Source organism: Osmerus mordax, chromosome 26 (assembly GCF_038355195.1).
Source record: "Osmerus mordax isolate fOsmMor3 chromosome 26, fOsmMor3.pri, whole genome shotgun sequence".
NCBI lineage: Eukaryota > Metazoa > Chordata > Actinopteri > Osmeriformes > Osmeridae > Osmerus > Osmerus mordax.
The window spans coordinates 1,530,547-1,553,962 of record NC_090075.1 but is presented as its reverse complement, the minus strand read 5'-3'; the positions used below and the strand labels follow the sequence as shown (position 1 = coordinate 1,553,962).

Below are 23,416 nucleotides of genomic sequence, written 5' to 3'. Positions count from 1 at the left end.
ACACTTTTTTTTTTCTCCACACTGCAGAGGCTGAATAGATCGATCCGGTCCGTATGAAGAATTACAGTGCCGTGGTTTACGCGGTCCCCGCTATATGCCCAACGCAAAGCGGAATGAGGCAGTGGGAATAGCAACACTATGGCAGCCAGTCTCTCTCTGACTCAGGTAACCCTGTCTTTAAACTTGTATCTAACGTCGCAGAATATCTGTCTCCACTCTCCGTTTTGAACATGAGCATTGTTAGACTACTCATGAATTTGGGTGTATAAAAACGGGCGCATTCCGGTGTCTTTTCCATTCTCTTTTGAAGTTGTCCGCAGCTAGCTCTGACTGGGAAAAGTTTCTGGCTAATCTCTTTGGGGACTGCGAAAGGGCGTAGCTAGCTAGCTAGCTAGCTATCTATCTATATCTGGCTATCTGCTACTTGGTATCATTTATAAAACGGTGGAGATGGCTTCGGTTCATAACTTTTCCTCCGTTTTTTTCTGGCAAAAAAATAAATATATTTCGCCATATTCTGAATATTACTTCCCACTAACATGAACGTGAACTCGGTCAGTGAAAGTCTCTCCGCGTTACTACTAGTACGGCATGTGTATTATTGTCATCAAGTTGTTTTAGGTCTGTCAAAATCGCTTTACTAACTTGCTTGCCTGCTGTCTCACATACAAGTAACACTTAATGATGCAGCTAGCCAGCCAATGTTGATAATCATCCTGCTTATTAATATTAGCGAACTACAGTAGTCTAGCAAGCTAAATGGCTAGCTTACCGCACAACCCAGTGAATAAATGTCATTAGGAAGGGACCATGTTGACTGGCTGGGTTAATGTGTGGCTGATAGTGACCTTTGACGAAAAAGGTAATAGCTTAAACGCTTTGCTCTTTCAGTTGGGTTTCTTACGTAGAAAGTACATCGTTTTGTTAGGGACAACAAGCTAGCTTACAGCTTTTTGCTTGTAATAAGAGGAAGCATCATTTTAGTTTCAAAACTGGCAGGCAGTTTTTAGACTTTGTTGCCAAGTTTGGTAGAAATATGGATATTGCGTTGTACGCACTCAATTTTAAAGCAAATGCCTGCTTAAGAAAATACATGAAGATAGTTTGATAATGTCAGCTCTACACTAATTGACATTTGCCATTAAGTTCATCAGTTTGTTAATAAGTAACAAAACCTGTAACCGAAGCCATCGTCCAAGACTAATACAGAAGTTTCAACCTGCAGGTGTTATGGATACCGACACACACACACACACACACACACACACACACACACACACACACAGTGGTTTACAGTGGCATCATCCATGTGCGGTTTGTTTGTATGGTGCAGGTGTCTTGCAGTTATGTCATACTTGTTGGTGCTGGCGTTTTCTTAGAAGCAGGTGGAGTTTTCAGAGACAAGGAGAATGTGTTGACTCAAGTCAAGTGCTGACTGGTAAATCTGTGGCAAAGTCATGTTTTTATTCAGAGAAGGCTCATTGAGACCAGGGTTCATCTTGCAGGAAAACGTTAGAATAAAAACATTCAGACAAGTATAATACAGTCAGTACAGTAGCTATATGCTGCTAGCTTGCTCTGTGAAGAGAATGATTGGGGAGTGTTTTCAATGCACTGGACACAAAGCTTCAGTGTTTTGGCCGCCAACAGTTCCAGGCACTCACTTTTGTTTGCGATAGAAAATAGGGAGGTCTCGCCGGGACAGACAAGCTGAGGCCTACATGTGTGCATAATGATCAGATTATGAATCAGCCATTGACCGCTCATGACTGGCAATGCCAGTCTTCACGTTCCTGATCCGGATCTAATCGCGTTTGTTTTGTGAATCTGGACGGCGGCATAGTGTTGCCTGTGTCCGCTGTTTGTTTTCTCCGCATCTCACCCAGCATCTTTTGTTGTGGTGGAGGGTGAATCTGTGGTGAGGTGGAGGCAGGATGAGGGTGTGCTACCAGCTGTTAGCCGTGGAGGCAGGATGAGGGTGTGCTACCAGCTGTTAGCCGTGGAGGCAGGATGAGGGTGTGCTACCAGCTGTTAGCCGTGGAGGCAGGATGAGGGTGTGCTACCAGCTGTTAGCCGTGGAGGCAGGATGAGGGTGTACTACCATCTGTTAGCCGTGGAGGCAGGATGAGGGTGTGCTACCAGCTGTTAGCCGTGGAGGCAGGATGAGGGTGTGCTACCAGCTGTTAGCCATGGAGGCAGGATGAGGGTATGCTACCAGCTGTTAGCCGTGGAGGCAGGATGAGGGTGTGCTACCAGCTGTTAGCCGTGGAGGCAGGATGAGGGTGTGCTACCAGCTGTTAGCCGCTGAGCCACTCCTTCATGAGGCCCCTGGGAGCCACAGGATGTGTGCGTCAGGAAGCCTGTGGCTGTTTTGTCTTTACAGATCAGCAGAAAGTGTCTGTCCCCTATCATTGCGCAGACACACACAGACACTTTACTAACTCTATTACGTTATACTCTAGACAAGCTGCAGCTTGCACAACGGAAACAGGAAATATGGGATATTAACAGTTCTTTAATTTTGTTATGGTCAGATTAGTGAATGAATGTCTGTTGTCCTGTCCAGACAGATTCAGGGACCTGTCTTGTCTCTCGTTCTTCCCAGGAAAAGCATTATTAGACGGCATCCCATTTATATGAACCAGGGTACATACTTTTGCCTTTGGTTGTGTTTTTCCTCAATCCAGAGAGTCCTGTGTCCATATTAATATAATTTCTTTCAGGACCCTTATTCCTTGGAAAACAAACACATTCCTTCGAATGTTGTTCTAGATGCTGCTGTTTCTGTGCGGGACTTTAAGATGCCTGGCAGAGTCATCAGAATAGAATTACAAGCATTGAGAGACAAAGCACACTGAGGAATGCTCCGGAGTAAACATATTGATTTGAATAAGTTTGCCTCTCCCGTCTGTAATGAATCACCCCAGGTTGTTGGCAGCTGCCCCGGACGCAGGCAGGGAGGCAGGCAGGCAGGCAGGGAGGGAGGCAGGGAGGCAGGCAGGCAGGGAGGCAGGCAGGGAGGCAGGCAGGCAGGCAGGCAGGCAGGCAGGCAGGCAGGCAGGCAGGCAGGCAGGCAGGCAGGGAGGGAGGGAGGCAGGGAGGGAGGCAGGCAGGCAGGGAGGCAGGCAGGGAGGCAGGCAGGCAGGCAGGCAGGGACACTGGAGCAGAGCTCAGTTTTGGCCCTCAGTCAGACACACACTTGTGGATCCCAGCTAGTCTGGATAAGTGGCTGGTATTGTCTGCTCCAGGCTGGTCTCTTTTGGAACAGAGAATTCTCAATGAGACGGAAATCTCAATGAACCCCCTGTACAAAGGATTCGACTAAATAGTACACCTTACATTATACTCGATAGTTAATTATAGAATTTTAAATGATTGGTCACCTCGACAGCAAGCTATTGATACATTTAAGATGCTTAGTTTTTTCTACAATACTGGCTCAGCAACAACAACACTTGTGACCAAAGCAAGTAAATGCAGTCTTAATGGCATGATGCATAATGCATTAAAACAGGAAGTATCTCTTCCTGATGGGCTGCGGATCTTGTCGAGTAATATTACCTCAGTGTGATCGCTCTCTAATGCAGAATATCTTTCTCACCCCACAGCTCTCCAGTGGAAATCCTGTCTATGACAAATACTATCGACAGGTAAGACCTTTCCCATGTCTGTAGGACGACCACACCATGAATTGTGTGTTATTTTTGCAGGGAGGTGAGACAGAGACAGAGAGAGGGAGTTGAGGCCAACAAGACACAGAGACAGATATTCTGTTGTGTGAGAGGGAGAGACGCGTAGAGAGATGCAGTGCAGTAAATGCTACCAGCTGCAGAGTTCCAGTCTGCAAGCGGCTGTAGTGGTTACAGCACATTGGTGTCTAGTCAGTGTGCTACACCTCAGGGAAGCTTCTCAACGCTATGAATTAATGATGATCCTCTCTCTTCCTACCCGCTGCCCATGACAGCCTTTCTAGCTAGCCGTCTCCATTGACAGGGCTGGGTAACATGGCTGGATGCTGTGCAGGCAAATGTGCCTTAAAGTTGTGTTATTTGAAGTGAGAACTAGCTTTGAATGCAGTATTTCTGGTTTAGTCCTCCACCGATGTCACACACAGTTAAACAGGCTGCTGTCTGTGTCCAATGTACTGCCACCTTTGAGGTAGTAGGTTAGAACATGTTGACACAAAATGCTGTCTCAGCAGAATGTATTACTGTTATTTTTATATCCATAATGTACCAACTATAATACCTGTGTGAGCTAGATAGGCTGAGTGTGTGTGTGGTGTCCTGTGTGTGTGTGTGTGTGTGTGTGTGTGTGTGTGTGTGTGTGTGTGGTGTCCAGGCTGTTTGTGATGTCCTGTGTGTGTGTGGTTTCCTGGATGAGTGTGTGAGTGTGTGTATGTGGTGTCCAGCCTGTGTGTGTGTGTGTGTGTGAGTGTGTGTATGTGGTGTCCAGCCTGTGTGTGGTGTCCAGCCTGTGTGTGTGTGTGGTGTCCAGCCTGTGTGTGTGTGTGGTGTCCAGCCTGTGTGTGTGTGTGGTGTCCAGCCTGTGTGTGTGTGTGGTGTCCAGCCTGTGTGTGTGTGTGGTGTCCAGCCTGTGTGTGTGTGTGGTGTCCAGCCTGTGTGTGTGTGTGGTGTCCAGCCTGTGTGTGTGTGTGGTGTCCAGCCTGTGTGTGTGTGTGGTGTCCAGCCTGTGTGACGTCCTGTGTCCCTGTGAGCAGGTTGACCCCTCAGGCAGTGGCCGGGTGGCAGCTGCAGATGCTGCCTTGTTCCTCAAGAGGTCTGGCCTGGCCGACCTGGTCCTGGGCAAGGTAGCTTCTCGGGCTAAGAAACTAGCCACCACCCCGCCAGGGACCACATGTACACAGATCTATCCTTAAAAAATTAAATCTGTATGTTTTAAACACTGTTTGTGCTGTTTTTTTTTGCCTTTTGGCCACCGTGTCACTATATCACACTGACAGTTTTTATTTTAGTCTGTTTGTTTACCTGCTAACTTGTTGATGATGTGATTCAAAAAGTGTTGGAAGTACATAACCCTCTCCGTTTGCATAGATCTGGGATTTGGCGGATTCTGAACGCAAGGGCTGTCTCAACAAACAGGTACATTTACCTCATAAATCAACACAATTTAACGACACCAAATGCCCACTTCTCAACAAAATTGCATTGTTTTGAGATATTGAAATGATTGTAAGTATGCCTCCATATTTCTATACCCATCAGCAATTCTTCATTGCCTTGCGGTTGGTGGCCTGCGCTCAGAACGGCCTGGAGGTGGCGCTAAAGAACCTCAACCAGAAAGGAGTTCCTCCCCCGAAGTTTGTGAGTGCAGACAGACAGGACTGTCCTCTGTCAAAACAATTAGCTTCCAGCGTTGATGTTATTCCAGAAGCTCCACCACAACAATCACTGACTGATTTACTGAGCTGTGCAAAGTGTAACCAACAAGAATCTTTACGTCATAAAAGCCTGTGGAGTCATGTTAATGTGTGAAAACTGTTGCGGTGGATCTGAATGAGTCTCCCTGCTCTGCCTTCAGCATGACCCCAGTAGCCCACTGCTTCCTGGAGGCGTGGTCACGGACAGCCCCTGGGTCGTCAAGGTGAGGCGCTCACCTGGGTCCATCCGTTAAATCAGATGCACTGTGCACCTCAGACGTAACGAATCATTCCAGATCCAACGTCAGCATTAAGGGAGACATTGGCCTACAAACCTACTTTTTCTGACACAATGACTGGAATTCTTCTTCTTTGTGCCTCTGCGTAGCAATGCATCACTAGCCCCCTGCCTCTTTGACTATAATAACCCGTCCGGGGCTGGGAAGCAGATATAATCAATAGTTCTCATCCAACATGACTGCGTCTGTGTCCACAGGCGGAGGAGAAGCTGAAGTTCGATGCCATCTTTGACAGCCTGTCTCCAGTGGGTGGCATGCTCTCAGGGGAGAAGGTTAAACCTGTGCTGCTCAACTCCAAACTGCCAGTCGACGTCCTGGGACGGGTAAGCAAACAGCTGCCCTGCTCTGTGTGTGTGTGTGTGTGTGTCTGGATGGTTATTGTTTGTTAATGGTTCAGTTGATGACAGAACTGTGTGTGTGTGTGTGTGTGTGTGTGTGTGTGTGTGTGTGTCTGGATGGTTATTGTTTGTTAATGTTGATGGTTCAGTTGATGACAGAACTGTGTGTGTGTGTCTGGATGGTTATTGTTTGTTAATGGTTCAGTTGATGACAGAACTGTGTGTGTGTGTGTGTGTGTGTGTGTGTGTGTGTCTGGATGGTTATTGTGTGTTAATGTTGATGGTTCAGTTGATGACAGAACTGTGTGTGTGTGTGTCTGGATGGTTATTGTTTGTTAATGTTGATGGTTCAGTTGATGACAGAACTGTGTGTGTGTGTGTGTGTGTGTGTGTGTGTGTGTGTGTTGCAGGTTTGGGAGCTTAGTGATCTTGACAGAGATGGGATGCTCGACAGAGATGAGTTTGCTGTGGTAAGAATGCACTCGTCAGCACTTACCTGAGAGATCTTAGAGAAAATGTAGTCGATAACTGCCAAATCAAGGTCAGTGTAAATGAACAGACTTCCATTTATAACACGCTAATGGTGCCCTTGTTTGTATTTAAATTCCCTTGAAGCTTGCATTTATGTTTTCTCAAGGTTTGTTCACCATCGGGAATACTCTTTTAAAACCTGTCTGTTATGTTTATCTGCTGCCATTGTATGCTGTGTATATCAAGGTCCTGAATCACACTAGGTGCTAAGGTTGAACTGTAGCTTTGGGTTCTGTGAGATTTTTATCACATCGGCACGTGTTTTGCTTATGTAACGTCCAGATGTTTGTAGCTGAGCAGACGACTCAGCCTGTTGGCTGTCCTGGGTGTCACATATGGAAACATCTGTTTGTTGTAACGTGGATGAAACTAAAGGGCACTGTCACAGGGCTCAAGGGCACAGCCGGGAATCGAACTGGTAACCTTCTGATTACAAGCCTGCTTCCCTAACCGCTCAGCCACCTGACTCCCCGCGACAAAGAGCTCAAAGGCAGAACCTGTCTGTCGACCTAGTTGTGTGGAAATGCATGGAACATGCTTGCTTCTTACATTTACATTTAGTCATTTAGCAGACGCTCTTATCCAGAGCGACTTACAGTAAGTACAGGGACATTCCCCCGAGGCAAGTAGGGTGAAGTGCCTTGCCCAAGGACACAACGTCAGTTGGCATGACCGGGAATCGAACTGGCAACCTTCGGATTACTAGCCCGACTCCCTCACCGCTCAGCCAACTGACTCCCTTCTTGCGTTGCCTAGGTGATTTAACCTTGTTGTTTTTCCATTCCCACAGGCCATGTACCTGGTCTACAGAGCCCTAGAGGGCGAGCCTGTACCCATGTCCCTGCCCCCACCCCTCGTCCCCCCCTCCAAGAGGAAGAAACTCGCCGTGCCCCCCGCCGTGCCCCCCGCCGTGCCCCCCGTCATGCCCCCCGTCATGCCCCTCCTGCCCTCGCCCCCCTCCGTCAAAGACCGCTCGTCCCACGCGGGGACCAAGACCCTGCCTGCGCCCCCCAAGCCTGTTGCCACCTCGGTGGGTACCAGCCTAACCCTGCCCCCAAAGGCTCCAGGACCCACGGTAGGTACAGTGTCCTACGACACTGTTGGCGTAACTTGGATGAAGTCCTCTTTCCTGGTTTCCTACCTCCTCCTCTTCACACTTGTTTCCTATTTCCTACTCAGTGTCCAAGGGAGGAGTGTGTGCAGACCCTCACTTTGCCCTCTTTACAGTCACCTCTCCCACTCTTTCTCTTGCTAGAAACCCCTGTGTTCCTACTCTCCTCACTGTCGATTTATATTGTACTGGTACTGTTGAAATTGCACTCACGGTTACAGTAACTCACCTCCTGTGCCCATATTGATCTCCCATCCCGTTTGTCTGCTGTCTGTTCTCTTATCTGTTCTGTTTTCTGTGCTATCTGTGTTCCTCTCGTCTCCTTCTCCTGTGTGGGTGTCCTCCACCACCTCCTCCTCCCTCACTGCAGTGGGTGGTGTCGCCGGCAGACAAGCTCAAGTACGACGAGGTGTTTGCCAAGACGGACGGGGACATGGATGGGCTGGTGTCAGGGCCCGAGGTGCGAGACATCTTCCTGAAGACGGGCCTGCCCTCCGCCACGCTGGCACGCATCTGGTGAGGCTCCGGGCCCTCACGCTTCTGAAGGGCCCCTGACTGGACACCCCCCCCGGGGGGCAACAGTCCGGATGGGGCCGCTCTTTCCAGGATGTGCTTATCTAAGCTCAAGGCCTACCAATTGTAGTCTATTGATTTTCCCCCTGTCAGAAATCATTGATCGTTTATGTAATTTGTGCTTGTGGTGGGTCTATGTGACCCCATTTTGTGTGTGTACGCTTGTGTGTGTGTGTGTGACACAGGGAGCTGTGTGACATTGGGGACATAGGGAAGCTGACCAGAGAGCAGTTTGCTCTGGCACTGCATCTGATCAACCAGAAGCTGGTGAAAGGCCTGGACCCTCCCCAGAGCCTGGCCCCAGAGATGGTGCCCCCCTCGGACAGGCTCACGGTCAAGCAGGTACGGCCCTCCTCTGCCCTCCACCTACGCACTTCTGCTCAACTGAAGGAGGATTCTTTCATTTTTGTCGCTTAAGCTTTGTCATCATGATTATTCACCATCTAAGGTGTAAGATTAAAACTAAAGCTTTTCTCAGATTTAAAGGAATGAAAGTTCTCTTTTTCTTTCTTTCTTTTGTCTGTTTATCACATTTATTCTCTGATAATAGCAGCTATTAAAGACTTCTTACTAATATTTTCCTTTCCTGTGCTGTGCTTGTGTGTGTTTCTGTTTCCTAGCTTGCCTGTGTGTGTGTGTGTGTGTGACCCTGTCTGTGGGCGTTCCTCCTCTTCCTCTTCTTCATCAGTCATGCATTGTTTACAAGGTGGAATCGCCCCCCCTGAGTGAGTGCTAGCTTCCTCGGGCCGCACCTCAATACTGTCGAGTCGCTTCCTCTCCTAGTCTCCTCATCGCTTCCTCTCCTAGTCTCCTCACCATCACCTGAAGCCTCGTAGTAGAAGATTTGAATAGAAACAACTAGGAAAGTTTCGCTTTAGTTTTGTGAGTCTTTTGAGGACTCTTGAGGCCCCCCAGTTTGGAGGTGAACTTGTTTGTCATCGAACGTAAGTGGTGTCAAACCACCCTCCTTGTGGGGAATATAAGGAGTCCAGTAGAGGAAGCCCCCTCAGAGTATTGAGACACGCCCGCTGGGTTTCAGCTGGGTCGCATTCAAAGTGTTTCTGATCTAACGCCTCATCACAAACACTCTCTCTAACTCCGCCCTGTCCCAGTTGTCCTAGCTGTAGACGTAGCCAGTGTGGTCCCGTCATCCATGGAGCCGTACTTGTGTGTGTGTGACTGTCTCCTACATCTGTTCCTGTTGTGTTTCTTGTGCTAAGACCAAAAACATGTTATATGTCTCGCTCCTCCCCCCTGGGTGGGTCATTCTGGGGTTCATCGTGATCCTCGACATGGGTTGGATTCATAAATAAGCTGGAGGATAAAACAAACAGCCCTCATCTCACATGCTGCTGTTGTAGTCTGTTGACTGTGTAGAGACTTGGCGTGCTCGTGTATGGTGGATGTTTGTTGCGTGTGTGTGTCTGACAGGTGAAAGCTTGACTGACTGTTGTTCATCCACTGTTGAACGTCTGTCCCCTGCAGAACAACTTACTGAACCTGGCCGCTGACTTCTCAGCTATCAAGGAGCTGGACTCTCTCAGCAACGAGATCGTTGAGCTACAGCGGTGAGTATGGGAGGGAGGGGGGGAGAGTGGGGGAGGGAGGGGAGGGGGAGGGAGGGACGGCAGTATTTCCGCCTCTATAACAATATGAGTCCAGTTTGTATTACGTAAAGCTCCAAAAATGATTTTGGGTTCAAATTAATGCAAATAAATGTATTGCATTACTTGTTGAAGTCCCCATCTACACTCACATCTAACCGAGACTAGGACAGAGTTTGGGCTGAGCACCTCATGTTTACAACGTCTGGCTCCGCCCCCGCCTACCGCCACAAATATAATCACATTCTGTGGGAAACGCCGGGGAGGACAAAAAGAGGCTGGGGAGGGCGGAGAGAGGCCGGGGAGGGCGGAGAGAGGCCGGGGAGGACAAAAAGAGGCCGGGGAGGGCGGAGAGAGGCCGGGGAGGACGGAGAGAGGCCGGGGAGGACGGAGAGAGGCCGGGGAGGACAAAAAGAGGCCGGGGAGGACGGAGAGAGGCCGGGAAGGGCGGAGAGAGGCCGGGGAGGAAGGAGAGAGGCCGGGGAGGACGGAGAGAGGCCGGGGAGGGCGGAGATATTAAACAGAGTTTCTGGAACAGTATGTTCAGCATTTCTTCACCCCGCTCCCTCTCTTTCTCTCGTGTCTCTACATCCAGTCAGATTGTATTTATTACCCAAAGATCAACACTGCTATCTAATCTAAACTCCTTAGAGAAACTGGCAAAACCAATAAAAGAGGAGAGGACAGACAGACAGGGACAGACAGACAGGGACAGACAGACAGGGAGAGACACAGACAGACAGGGAGAGACACAGACAGACAGGGACAGACAGACAGGGACAGACAGACAGGGACAGACAGACAGGGACAGACAGACAGGGACAGACAGACAGGGACAGACACACAGGGACAGACACACAGGGACAGACAGACAGACAGGGAGAGACAGACAGGGAGAGAGACAGACAGGGAGAGACAGACAAAGAGAAGAAAAAGCACAGGACTGGTGTGTAAAGTCAGCTTGTCATTTTATGACTTCCCCTTTTTAGGAATCGGGAGGGTGAGAGAACTGAGAAGTTCTCTTTCTCCTCCACCCTTCTGACAGCTGTGTGTGTGTGTGAGAGAGAAAGAGAGAGGTGGAGGAGGGCCTCAGGTTGAAAGAGGAACCAGATAATATAATCGAGCTGTAGAGATATAAGGACAAGAGATTGAAGATGAAAGGAAGCAGCAAAGATGTTAAAGACTCTGGTTTGTGGCTGTTTGGAACCCCCTCCTCCTGTTGAGGACCCTGGAGATGGGGAGGAGGCCTATGGCTGGAGGTTGGTGCTGGGGGAGGGGGGCTGGGGAGAAGGGGGAGTTAGGTGTGGAGAAAGGCCTGGGCTGGGAATGACCTACATGTAGACTGTCTGAAGCTTTTACTGCCCTGATTTTGGGATGTGTGAAATGTAAATAGAGGTGTAGTTTGACATATTTATTTGTATGACCAGTGTGCTAGCATCCTCCAGTATGTTCTTGGTCTGTGTGTGGGGTGAGGAGGAGAGTCAGGAGGTATTTAAGGTGGCCTCTCAGACAGGAGAGAGTTTTTTGGACAGGCTGAATTCGAGGCAGTGCAGCTTCATCCTCTAAGGAGATTTTTCACTCGTCCTTCCTCCCTTCGTATTGGTCCATGACTTGTTAAGGGAGAAAGAGACAGGGAGGGGAGAGAGAGACGGAGGGGAGAGAGAGACAGGGAGGGGGGAGAGAGACAGGGAGGGGGGAGAGAGACAGGGAGGGGAGAGGGGAGGCTGGGGAGAGAGAGACAGGGAGGGGAGAGAGGGGAGGCTGGGGAAAGGCAGACTGGAAAAATCAAGATAGGACTTACTCCTCTACCTTCTCTCCCGTCCCTCCCTCTCTATCACACTCCACACCCCCCCTTTTTCTCTCTCTCACTCTTTCTGTTCCCCTGTTCTTCTCAGTTTCTCTTCTTCAGATACACATCCTCCTCCAGGCTGCAGCTCTCTGTCTCCCGCTCTGTCTGTCTCTCTCTCTCTGTATCTCTTTCTCTCGCTGTCTCTCTCGCTCTCTCTCTCTCTGTCTCTCTCTCTGCCTGAGCTCATACACGCACACAGAACCTGCCAACGCCACACGCCTCTCAGACTAAACACTCCCACACACACAGCTCCAGCTGGGCCCAGGCGTTCATCCATCCTTTCCTCCTCGTGTTTACCGCTGAGCAGACCAGAACAGGATGGTGGTTCATGGTGGACAGGAGACTGGTGCTGCAGGGGGAGGAGGTGGTGGGGGTGAGGGAGGCTGGCCGGGGCGGGGGCCGAGGCCGGGGCCGGGGGGTCTGTCCTGGGTGCTGAAGTGGTCGTGTCTGTTGTGCTGGACCCTCAGAGAGAAGAGCACCGTGGAGCAGGAGGTCAAGGAGAAGGAGGAGAGCATTCGAGAACGCACCAGCGAAGTCCAGGTGAGATCTCTCTTTCTCCCTCCCTCTCTCTCTGTCTCTCTCTTTCTCCCTCCCTCTCTCTTTTCTCCCCCTCTCTCTTTCTCTCTCTGAAGCTATCGAGACTGGTGTCTCTTTCTCTGTCTCTTTCTGTTTGGTCTTTTTTGTCTCTCTCTCTGTCTCTCTGTCTCTCTTTCTCTGTCTTTCTCTCTCTCTCTCTGTCTGTCTGAGCCTTGGTGTTGCTACCATGGTTGCTACCTCTATTTTGGGGTCTGACTCTTAAAGGCACAGCTCACATTAAAGATCCTTCCTCCTGCGTATATCTATGTACATGTATACGTTTCCGTCTTGTCCTTTAGAGCATAGCTCATTTCACACTTTCATATCATTTTCTTTGATAAAGTTTCAGATCTGCTTTTGGGAAGCTGTCTGAATTTATGATGGTACTTTTGCACAGACTAGTTATTTAGGTCGAAGTTGTGTTGCAGGGAAAGCGATGGTCAAGGTTGGCTATTAATACTGGCTGGATGAGAGGGGCTGGATGAGAGGGGCTGGGTGAGAGGGGCGGGAGGAGAGGAGCTGGATGAGAGGGGCTGGATGAGAGGGGCTGGAGGAGAGGGGCTGGAGGGGAGGGACGAGGGGGGCTGGACGAGAGGGGCTGGACGAGAGGGGCTGGACGAGAGGGGCTGGAGGAGAGGGGCTGGAGGAGAGGGGCTGGAGGAGAGGGGCTGGAGGAGAGGGGAGGGACGAGGGGGGCTGGAGGAGGGGGGCTGGACGAGGGGGGCTGGACGAGGTCAGGCTGCCTCGTCCGCTCCTCATCTCTCATACTCCCCACCCTCCTTCATTCTCCCTCCTCTTCACACCCTCACCTCCCCCATCACCCCTCCTCTCTTCACACCCTCACCTCCCCCATCACCCCTCCTCTCTTCACACCCTCACCTCCCCCATCATCCCTCCTCTCTTCACACCCTCACCTCCCCCATCACCCCTCCTCTCCTCTCTGCCTAACGCTCTGTGGCCCAGGACCTGCAGGAGGAGGTGTCCAGGGAGGGAGGTGTGTTGCAGCGCCTGCAGGCCCAGAGGCAGGAGGTCCAGGGTGCTCTGGAGGAGCTGGACCAGCAGAAGGCCTCCCTGGAGGAGCAGCTGGAACACATCCGCCTGCAGTGCAGCAACGAGAACCAGCTGGTGAGAACTGGACCTTACATTACCCTAGACACTAGACCTTACCTCCTAGACCTTACCTCCTAGACACTAGACCTTACCTCCTAGACACTAGACCTTACCTCCTAGACCTTACCTCCTAGACACTAGACCTTACCTCCTAGACCTTACCTCCTAGACACTAGACCTTACCTCCTAGACCTTACCTCCTAGACACTAGACCTTACCTCCTAGACCCTAGACCTTACCTCCTAGACCCTAGACCTTACCCTAGACATTACCTCCGAGTCCCTAGACCTGACCTCCTAGCCCCTAGCTCCTAGCCTCCTACCATCTGCAGCGAAAGTGTGGGGACGTCTAACGGAGGCTGGCCTGGCGTTGCGTGCGTGTTCCTCCCGTGTGCGCCCCTCCAGATCTCCACGCTGCAGACGGAGCACACGGAGCAGGAGGAGCGGATCTGTGAGTACGAGGAGCAGCTGGTGGCGTCCCGGGAGGAGCTGCTGTGTCTGCAGGAGGAGACGGTGAGGCTGGAGGAGAAGGTGCGGGCGGCCAGGGAGCAGCTCTCCCCCCTGCAGGAGTCCGTACAGGACTCTGTCTCACAGGTGTCACAGGTCAGGAGTACGCACACACTCTGGAGCACACACTCTGGAGCACACACTCTGGAGCACACACTCTGGAGCACACACTCTAGAGCACACACTCTAGAGCACACACTCTGGAGCACACACTCTAGAGCACACACTCTGGAGCACACACTCTGGAGCACACACTCTAGAGCACACACTCTGGAGCACACACTCTGAAAGTCCCTCTAACTGTGTGGGCATCTCTCTCGGTCTTTAATTGTCTCTATGTATCTTTCTGTGTCTCTGCCTCTTGTCTTTTCCCCCCAGGTGCAGCAGAAACTGGGTGAGCTGCACCTGGAGGAGAGGTCTGTCATTGCCCAACTCAGCTGGAAGAGACACCTGGAGGACGAGCCTGTACTGGTCAACGGCTAACGAGCTGCACCAGGAGGACCTGCACCAGGAGGACCTCTACCATGGAGACCATCCGCTGGAGTTGAGGGAGGAGGAGCCGGCCGTTGCAGACCAGCCACAGGGAGAGCCCTCCGAAGACAAGGAGGAAGAGGAGCAGGAGAAGGAGGAAGAGAGGCCCAAGACGCCTGACGTGGTTCAGTACAAACCTGACGTCTTCGAGGACCTCTATACTAGCCTGGCCTGGCCGACAGACAACCTCCCCAAGGTCGACTCGGTCCGTACAGTCCTCCACCGACGCTTACTTTACTGCAGTGCTGGACCACCGCGGTCGCCATGGCGTCTGACGTGTCTTGTGTTTCTCCGCTTCCCAGGAACACGGCAGCCCGACGGCGGAGGAGGCTCCTGAGGGGAAGGAGGAAGGAGAGGACCCCCCTGCAGCCAGCACACCCAAGGTAGCCCCCCCCCTTCAGGCACCAGCTGAACACTCGAACCTGAGTTATGGAATTTCAGAATTCTGCTCGCTCTCTCTGACTCTTCTGTTCTCATCTCCTCCTGACTCTATCCTACCCCCCCCTCCCTCCCTCTCACTCCCCCCCCCCCTCCCTCTCACTACCCCCCCTCCCTCCCTCCCTCTCACTCCCCCCCCTCCCTCCCTCTCACTCCCCCCCCCCTCCCTCCCTCTCACTCCCCCTCCCTCCCTCTCACTCCCCCCCCTCCCTCCCTCTCACTCCCCCCCCTCCCTCCCTCTCACTCCCCCCCCTCCCTCCCTCTCACTCCCCCCCCTCCCTCCCTCTCACTCCCCCCCCTCCCTCCCTCTCACTCCCCCCCCCTCCCTCCCTCTCACTCCCCCCCCCCCTCCCTCTCACTCCCCCCCCCCTCCCTCCCTCTCACTCCCCCCCCCCCCCTCCAGGTGGCCTCCCCAGAGACAGAGAAGCCCCCCCAGGAAGAGTCCCCCCAGTCTCCAGACTCCCCTCCTCCCCCCCGGACGAGCCCCCCCTCGCTGCCCCCCCAGGGGAACCCCCCCGCTCTGCCTGGGTTGGACTTCTTCGAAGCGGACCCCTTCACTGACCGTGAGTTGTCCTCCTCCCCCCATCCGACACTGATGGAGCCTCAGTAAGGACGGGGGACACTCATAGATTCATCACACCTGCTGTATTTATATCTGAAATGACCAGATGGGTTTCAGAGGGCTGCTTCCCATTGCCATATCCAAGCAGTTTAAAGTGTGTGTGTGTGTCGGGGGGGTCTGGATCAGGACAGTGTCGGAAGACTAATTATGGATTCAGACTGGTTCTCTCATTGTCTGTGCAGATGACCCATTTAAAGACGATCTGTTTGGAAAAGCCAGTGTTTCAGGTGAGTGGAGTTATTGTAACCAGAGCCCCCCCAGCTGCTCTCACCTGGAGCCCTGTGTTCCCCTCTGTAAACACACCTGGAGCCCTGTGTTCCCCTCTGTAAACACACCTGGAGCCCTGTGTTCCCCTCTGTAAACACACCTGTTGTCTCTCCCACAGTAGACCCTTTCGGCAGCGACCCCTTCAAAGGCTCTGACCCCTTCGCGGCCGACACCTTCTTCAAGCAGGCCTCTGGCGCCCCCTTCCCCTCGGAGGACCCATTCACCCAGGCAGACGACCCGTTCGGCTCCGGTGCCACCCTGCCAGTACCGGACTTGTTTGCAGCCCAGCTGAACAACACGGCGGCGGCAGAGTCGTCGGGTCCCGACCCGTTCGGCTCCAAACCCCCCAGCTCAGCGGCTCCGCCCAGCAGAGACCCCTTCAGCGACCAGGGCCCCAGCATGGCGGATGCCGCCCATCCGTTTGGAGCCAAGATGGACGCCCTGGGGGAGGCGGACCCCTTCAGCTGCCATGGCGATGTGGGGTCGGATCCCTTCAGCTGTTCCTCCGTGGGGTCTGAGCTGGCTTCTGTGAGTAGCACGTCCACTCCTGCTGTTTCTAGGAGAAGTTTGGTGACGTTGAGTTACTAGTACAGTGGAAGATACTGCGTTGTTACTCTGGTATTCGTGATATTTAAGACTGTGTCAGCAATCTCTCATCTCTTTATTTTCTTGTCGTCGTCTTCCTGTCAGAATGAGCTTGCGGCATCAGCCAACGACCCGTTTGCTCCAGGGGGAACCACGGTGACCACGGACTCTGACCCCGGTAAGGCTGCGGGGTGGAGCCTCCCTGTGGAGGGAGGTGGATACTGCAGCTAGTCCCTCTCCTGCAGAGGAGAGTCTAGATGGCGTGGGGTAACTCCTGTGTGTCTCTGGCCTAGATCCATTTGCTGCTGTGTTTGGGAACGAGTCCTTCGGAGGCGGATTTGCAGACTTCAGCGCCTTGGCGAAGGTAAACATTTACAACCTCGGCAGTCCTGTCCTGTGTGCTATGTGAGCTGAGAGGGAGACATGGAGCTGCTGTTGAAGTTGTTGGATATTAGCCCTGTGTAACAGTGCACTTTGATCATGTATTATTTAACAGAAACAGATGCAGCATTTTTCGCACGTTAGCTCAAAAACAGACCGTTTTTTCCTGACCTCTGATTGGTTGTTTTCAGTCGAACGGTGCTGACCCGTTCAGCTCATCCAGCCCGCTCAACAAGAACCTGTTCCAGGAGGACAGCCAGTCCCCAGGCTCGGACCAGCCCCCAGCCCTGCCTCCCAAAACGGGGACTCCCACCAGACCACCCCCCCCTCCTCCAGGTCAGCCCAGAGGACCACACAGGCATTAGAGAGAAGAGAGATGTTCAGGGATATACTGACAGGCTAACATAACTGACTGTGTGTGTGTGTGTATGTGTAGGTAAGAGATCCAGCACCAACAGAACCGAGTCGTCGGACTCCTTCCCCAGGAGACCCTTCCTCCCCGCGGCTTCCGGAGACTTCTCCTCTTCCTCGCAGCCCGCCAAGGACGGCGTCGCTGACCCCTTCGCCCCGTCCTCTCCCCGCCACAACGCACGCAACGACCCTGACCGATTTGCCAGCTTTGACAAAGTGAGCACCTCCCCCACCTCCCCCACCCCCTCCCCCCCTCCCTCAGACTCAGACTAAGTCCTGCCCACTTCCTGGTTTCCTGTGTCAGAAGCCACTCCCACCCACACAAGCCACGCCCACCCACCTACCCACCACCAGCCTCAGTCATCCCTCCATCCGCAGCCAAGCACTATGGAAGTACTTCCTGTTCTATATTAGTTACTTCCTGTCATAAATGGCTTAAAAACCTCTCCTGAGCTCCGAAGATGAAGATAAAACTATTATTTTACATATTTGATAACTTAATTTGAATTATTTTATTTAACTGAAAACAGGAACTATACATTGTTATTTGTTTGTTCAACCTACTTGTTTATATCCTTAATTGTTATAATTGGTGTGATATTTCTTAATGTAAAGAACAATTATTTCTACTGCACTTCCAAGTTTCTGTTTTTCGAAGTTGGAACCGAGTTCAGTCTTATGATAAAAGATGTACTTCCCTTCCTAAATCCAGAATTCACCTTTTTAACGTTAAAACCAAACAGGTGAATTAGCCAGTTATAAGTCAGTCACCATCCAAGATGGCGAACAGCCCGAGGTCTCCATGGAGGACAGGCTGACTGTGGCTGTAGATGGAGGGCTGTTGGCTCTCTCTCGTCCCAGAACCAGTCCTTTAGCACTGCCTCTGGTCCCTAGTGGGGCGATATGACACATATGGTGACATCTTTTCATAAGCTCGACGGAGAGGAGGGAGTATGGTGGGCTGGTGTGAGGTTGGCCTGTGCTGTGCTGTGGTGGGTTGGATCGTGGCTCAGAATAAGTCATAACATGTGTCAGGAACACAGGATGGAAGCCTGACTAGGCCCCGCCTCCTCATAGTAACCGCATCCTGCATGGTAACCCCCCCCCCCCCCTCTGCCCCCTGCACGCACTAACTGTCCTGTGTGTGATTGGCTGGCTCCTAGTGCCCCCCCTCCTCCGCACATCTACAGACTCCTCCCACTCCCTCCATCACCCTCTCTGGAATCACACCTCCTTCTCCTCCTTCACCCATCCATCCATCCGTTCATCCACCCCCTCCATCCATCTCTCAGCTCGACAGCGCTGCACTGTGGAGAAACGAGCGCACCTCTTCCTCATACTGCTTCACGTTCTCTTCTTCTCTCTTCCTCAAACCGAGCTCAATAAAGAGTTAAATCACAGCTGCTCTTCCATCTGTGGCCTCTGTGTGTCCATATCCATGGTTGATTAACGGTTCCTGCTAGAACCGCCCCTAAATCTGTCTGTGTGTCTCCTCACTCACCATCAGAGGACACAGGTGCTGTCAGCCAGCCCCTGTCACCTGTGTACACCTGGAGGGTTGGGGGGGGGGTTATAAATGGCCGCCGTATTGCTTACGCCTGTCCAATCAGCTGTGCCTGGGTGTCCTCCAGTCAGGTGTGATGTGGAGGCTGGGGGAGGAGGGTTCTAAACACGTGCTACTCTCTGCTTCACCTCATCCAGACCACAGGGGACCTGGCTGAACCCCCCCCCAGATCCACCTGCATGAGCACATCTGCACCACACTCTGAAAATAAACCTGGAACTATTTGTAACCATGAAAGAGAAACCATTTAGGGGTTTCTGAAACTACATATTACAGAACTGAACGCTGTTCTGTGATATCACAAGGTTTCTTTTATTGTTACAAATACTTCAGTGTTGTCCTCACTGTCTGTGTAGACACACACACACACTCCTGTCTCTCTGTGCACGTCTTTAACATTCCACAGCTGTCACCCCGCCGCTCCGCGCTGTGCATGACCTGTCTGTCGCCATGGTGACGTGTGATCGCTGACCTGACTGTTGCCGTGGTGATGTGCGATGGTGGCGTAATCACATCTCTGAGGATGAGAGATGTGTCCTGATTTCACCCTTCACACACACACACACACACACATCCATGTGGGGTCCTCGTGTTTGGTATTAAGTTAGGAGTTGTGTGTGTGTGTGTGGAACTGCAAGGTCTGTGATGTTGATGGCGTGTGGTCTGGCTGCACAGTGCTGGATGTGCGGTTCTGACAGCTGTATGTATGCGCCTGTGTGTGTGTGTGTGTGTGTGTGTGTGTGCTCGCGTCCGCTCACGTGTGTGTTTGTGCGCGTGTATTTGTATGCCTCTGTGTGTGTGTGTGTGTGTGTGTGTGTGTGGAGCAGTACCCCACTGAGGAGGACATGATAGAGTGGGCGAAGCGGGAGAGTGAGCGTGAGGAGAAGGAGAGGCTCGCACGGCTGACCCAGCAGGAGCAGGAGGATCTGGAGCTGGCCATCGCCCTCAGCAAGTCCCAGCTCTCCTGAGGAGCGCCCCCCGGTGGCCCGGCATGGCCCTGCAGGGGCCCGGAACTGCACAGCACCTACCAAAGACCCAACAAGAAGGACCGGAATCGAACACCCCGTTTGGATTCTCTGAAGGCGCCGACCTTTTCTGCTCCTCTGGAGACATCAGTGCTTCCATACGACTGGATCAGAGGTTTCCCTCAAGGAGGGTAGGAAGGAAGGAGGGCGTTTTGAGAGGATTTAAGCTGGCCCAGTGAACTGAACAGCACCTGTGTGGAACCTGGTAACAGATCTCTAACAACCCACCTCTGTCTTCCACCTGCACCCCTCCCCCCTCCCCTCGTCTCCCTATCTAACACTCTGCGTTGGCATTAACATTATTTCAGACTCGGATCTCCAAACCCCGGAATGTTTGGGTGTAGGGGGGGGGGGGGGGGGGGGGGAGGGGTCGCTATAGAGACGAGACCTCTTTCAGTTCTCCTGCTATGCAGTATTATGGGATGTGAACTGAAGTTTGTGTCGTGTGTTTTGTGATCCACATTCTGGTCTTATCTGGTACTTGTATCAGTCCTCCCAACCTTTTCATGTCCGTTTTTAAGCATTGACACGTTTTGTTATAACAAGATTACCAGTTGTAGAAAACATCTTGCCTTCCTTTGTGTCAGTGGGATGAGTGTTGCACGCGTCTGTCGAAAAAGACTTGAATGTTGGTGCTCTTCTAAAACACCATGTCCCTGTGTGTGCGCTATGTCCCAGGTACCATCCAAACAGTTTGAACATCAGTCCACAGGTGCAAACCCTCTAAAATGCCCAGAGAATGTAGATTCACATAGGTGGAAGAGACATACTGTACATGTTGGCGTTGACTGAATGTCTTAACTTAAAACACTCCATGCAAACCTAGTTAGTGTGTGCTTGAGTCAAATATACTTTGAGATCACACTACTCCCTCTATGGGTGACTCCTGTTGCCACAAACAATAGGTGAGTTCGACTTCATGCAACGCCGGCGTCGCCTGCAGCCGCCTGCAGCCCGGCTGACTTGAAGCAGCCAATGGCATTCTCAGATTCAACTCAGCCGGCTGCGGCGCCGCCGGTGCTGCTTGAAGTCGAACGCACCTAATGTCAGTCTTCACATGCAGCTTTTCATGAGATTCAGTGGACAGTGGGTGACAGATGTTTTCATCAAAAACGAGTGTTTTTTGTTTTTTATCCGGGCTGAAGTAGGTTAACGTCTGGAAAATATACTGCATAATGCGATACACATTAGTTTGGATATTATGTACTGGCTAAAATAAATTCTGAAATGTGTTGTAATTGTTAAATATAAAAAGACTGAATTTGTTAACCAGAAATGGACAGACGCTGTATTCAGTGTCAATATTTGTACAGTAAACAGTTTTGTGTAGCTTTTTGAATTTGTCCCCATATGTACAACTATCCTTTTATTCTGCGACATTCGTTATCTACAAAACGGCGTCTTTTGGGCTTTTGCCTTGTCAGACTGCACATGTAAATACCCTAACAACTTTTCTCTGACCGACATACAATTCATTTAAACAACGTCGTCAATTGTCAGTTCCATCGCAAAGCATTAACGCTGTCTCTCTCGCCGCTTGTTGTGTTTGCTTGGTAAAGCGAAAGCACCTTTTTTGTATAAGGGCGATCTAGAATACGTTCCTGTGTCTTATGCGACGGAGGAAAGTAATAATGTAATTTTAAGCCTTGTGCAAAGGGATTTTTCTTCTATCATGTCTGTGAGGCTCAGGGTAATTTAACTTGGAAAAACCCCTGTTGTGTTGGAAAGAGGAGGAAAGAGAGATGAGGAGGAAAGAGAGGTGAGGTGAAGAGGCAGGTAGAGGGGGGTGACTTTAAAGCATGGAGCGCACGCTACTGTACACCTTAATGCTTTTTATTCTTCTTTACTCTCAGAAAATGATACTATGATCCAGTGCTAGAATTATGTGGGAGCCGCGAGCTTCCATAGAGTGAGGACTGGCTCCCATGAAAGCAACAAAGTCAAAAATCTGAGGGGGTCTCTCATATCTGAAGGTGTCTGCCATATGCGGCATTGTAATTTAATCTTAATCAACGCTCATTATCCATCCCTGTGTGCCGCGGTCTCTTATCATTTAAAGACGTTAAATTAAAATATAGGCTCGGGACGTACGTAGACCTGAGCCTACCCTACGCTCATGAACGCAGCATGACTGCACTTCACCACCACACCACTAGGCTATGTGAGCAAACAGCATACGATCGATTTGACAGCGCTCGCAATTTTTACTGATGACACAAGCTGAAAAATTACACATAACGCCAGGCAGCTAAGATGTGTTTAAAAGAAGACATGTATGCACGGATGTCTTCTCCAAAGGCTAAAATCCCAGAAAACACACCAAAGTTTTTCCCTGCTGTGTCCCACTGTGTTTTAAAGAAAGAAAGGAGGGGTGGTGTGTAAGTGTAAAATAAGGATACCGTGAATCACTGAGTTTGGGGTGAATTTGGATTTGATTAATTCAGGAACTTCCTCATCAAAGTCTGAGAGACTGAGGCAACAGCATCCACACAGAGCAAAGCCACCAAACCTTGTTAGTGCATTTTCCCTGTGTTGAAGTTAAAGACTATGCATTATCGTGTTTGACACTACGGATATCTGAGACGGTGGTCTGGTTCAAATGAGTTACGTTTTATTTCATAGTGAAATTGAGAATGACACATTTCTTTGTATTGCGAATTTGAAATGAAATATGGACTAATACAATCAATAATATGTTGAAATTAATTACAATGAATCCATTTCTGTAAAAAAAATCTGTTGTAGCCTAGGCCTATAGGCTACTAAGCAAAAGCGCCACTCGCACATATAGGCTATTTAATTGTATAGCCTTGTTGGGGTGTGTGCGGGGTGTGCCAACTTTTTTTTTTTGGATAAAGAGACCCCCTTACAGACAAAGATAATTCGAGCACTGCTATCATCACTCAGAGTGCTAAACTGTGAAGGAGCACCGTGTCAAGTCAGTGCTAGCGTGATAATTAGCCGTCTTCGGACCAATGCACAACTCATTGAACGCAACTTTTCTCCTGATGTTTTTCATCAAGGCCGTTAGGTCCGTCAGAGCACAATTAATATCAGGGGGTGGTTGTGGGACTATGTTCCTGTTTGGGCATTGCAGCACAAATATTTTACGACTGTTTTGAAGTAGATCTCCTGCAAATATCCTACATGATCGGGATTAGATCCATTTAGGTTGGCAATGCCCGGCCCAGCGTCCTAGAACCAGCCTTAATATGTCTCGTTAAACTTAGCCTACAGTATCAACATTTAGCTAATCTTATATCGATGTACATTGGTTAAAACCTTATTTGTGAATACAATGGAATCGCCTACTCTACGGCCTGGCTTACTTTTATGTCCGTGCAATTAAAGGCTCAAAGGATGCTTTTAATAATGTCATTTGTATGAATTTCTCTATTTTCAAATCAGAAAACCACTTGTGTTTCAAAGCTATCGATATAATTAAGGCTTTAAAAAAAATCTGGCTAAATGTATTTTAGTTTCTATTTTTTAACTTGTGTGTCAGTATAGGCAGGTGAGATGACAAGTGGGGTATGTGCATTTAAGTGAAAGCGGATATAATGAAAATAAACAAACATTTCAATGAATATGTTGGATTGTGTCTTTTGTATTTAGAGTGGTTTGTTTTGTATTGTGATCATGATAAGAAGCCACATACGAGAGTTATTATACTGCATATACACTCATAAAACAAAATGGACTCGGCGGGCACTAG

The 23,416-nt window shown here is 50.6% G+C and overlaps 1 protein-coding gene across 1 annotated transcript; it reads left to right on the top strand.

Annotated features, from left to right (window-relative positions):
- The first annotated feature begins 134 nt into the window (after positions 1-134).
- eps15 (epidermal growth factor receptor pathway substrate 15) lies at positions 135-23,278 on the top strand. The gene is given in 26 exon segments (XM_067229549.1): positions 135-165; positions 3,609-3,650; positions 4,721-4,810; positions 5,055-5,102; positions 5,226-5,324; positions 5,542-5,604; positions 5,877-6,002; positions 6,428-6,487; positions 7,339-7,623; positions 8,030-8,175; positions 8,418-8,574; positions 9,718-9,800; positions 12,153-12,225; positions 13,225-13,386; positions 13,776-13,973; positions 14,256-14,356; positions 14,358-14,613; positions 14,711-14,791; positions 15,250-15,409; positions 15,651-15,695; positions 15,854-16,263; positions 16,426-16,498; positions 16,614-16,684; positions 16,893-17,037; positions 17,138-17,328; positions 19,504-23,278. Coding segments are annotated over 26 exon segments (3,333 nt in total). The 5' UTR covers positions 135-138; the 3' UTR covers positions 19,645-23,278.
- Positions 23,279-23,416: the final 138 nt, after the last annotated feature.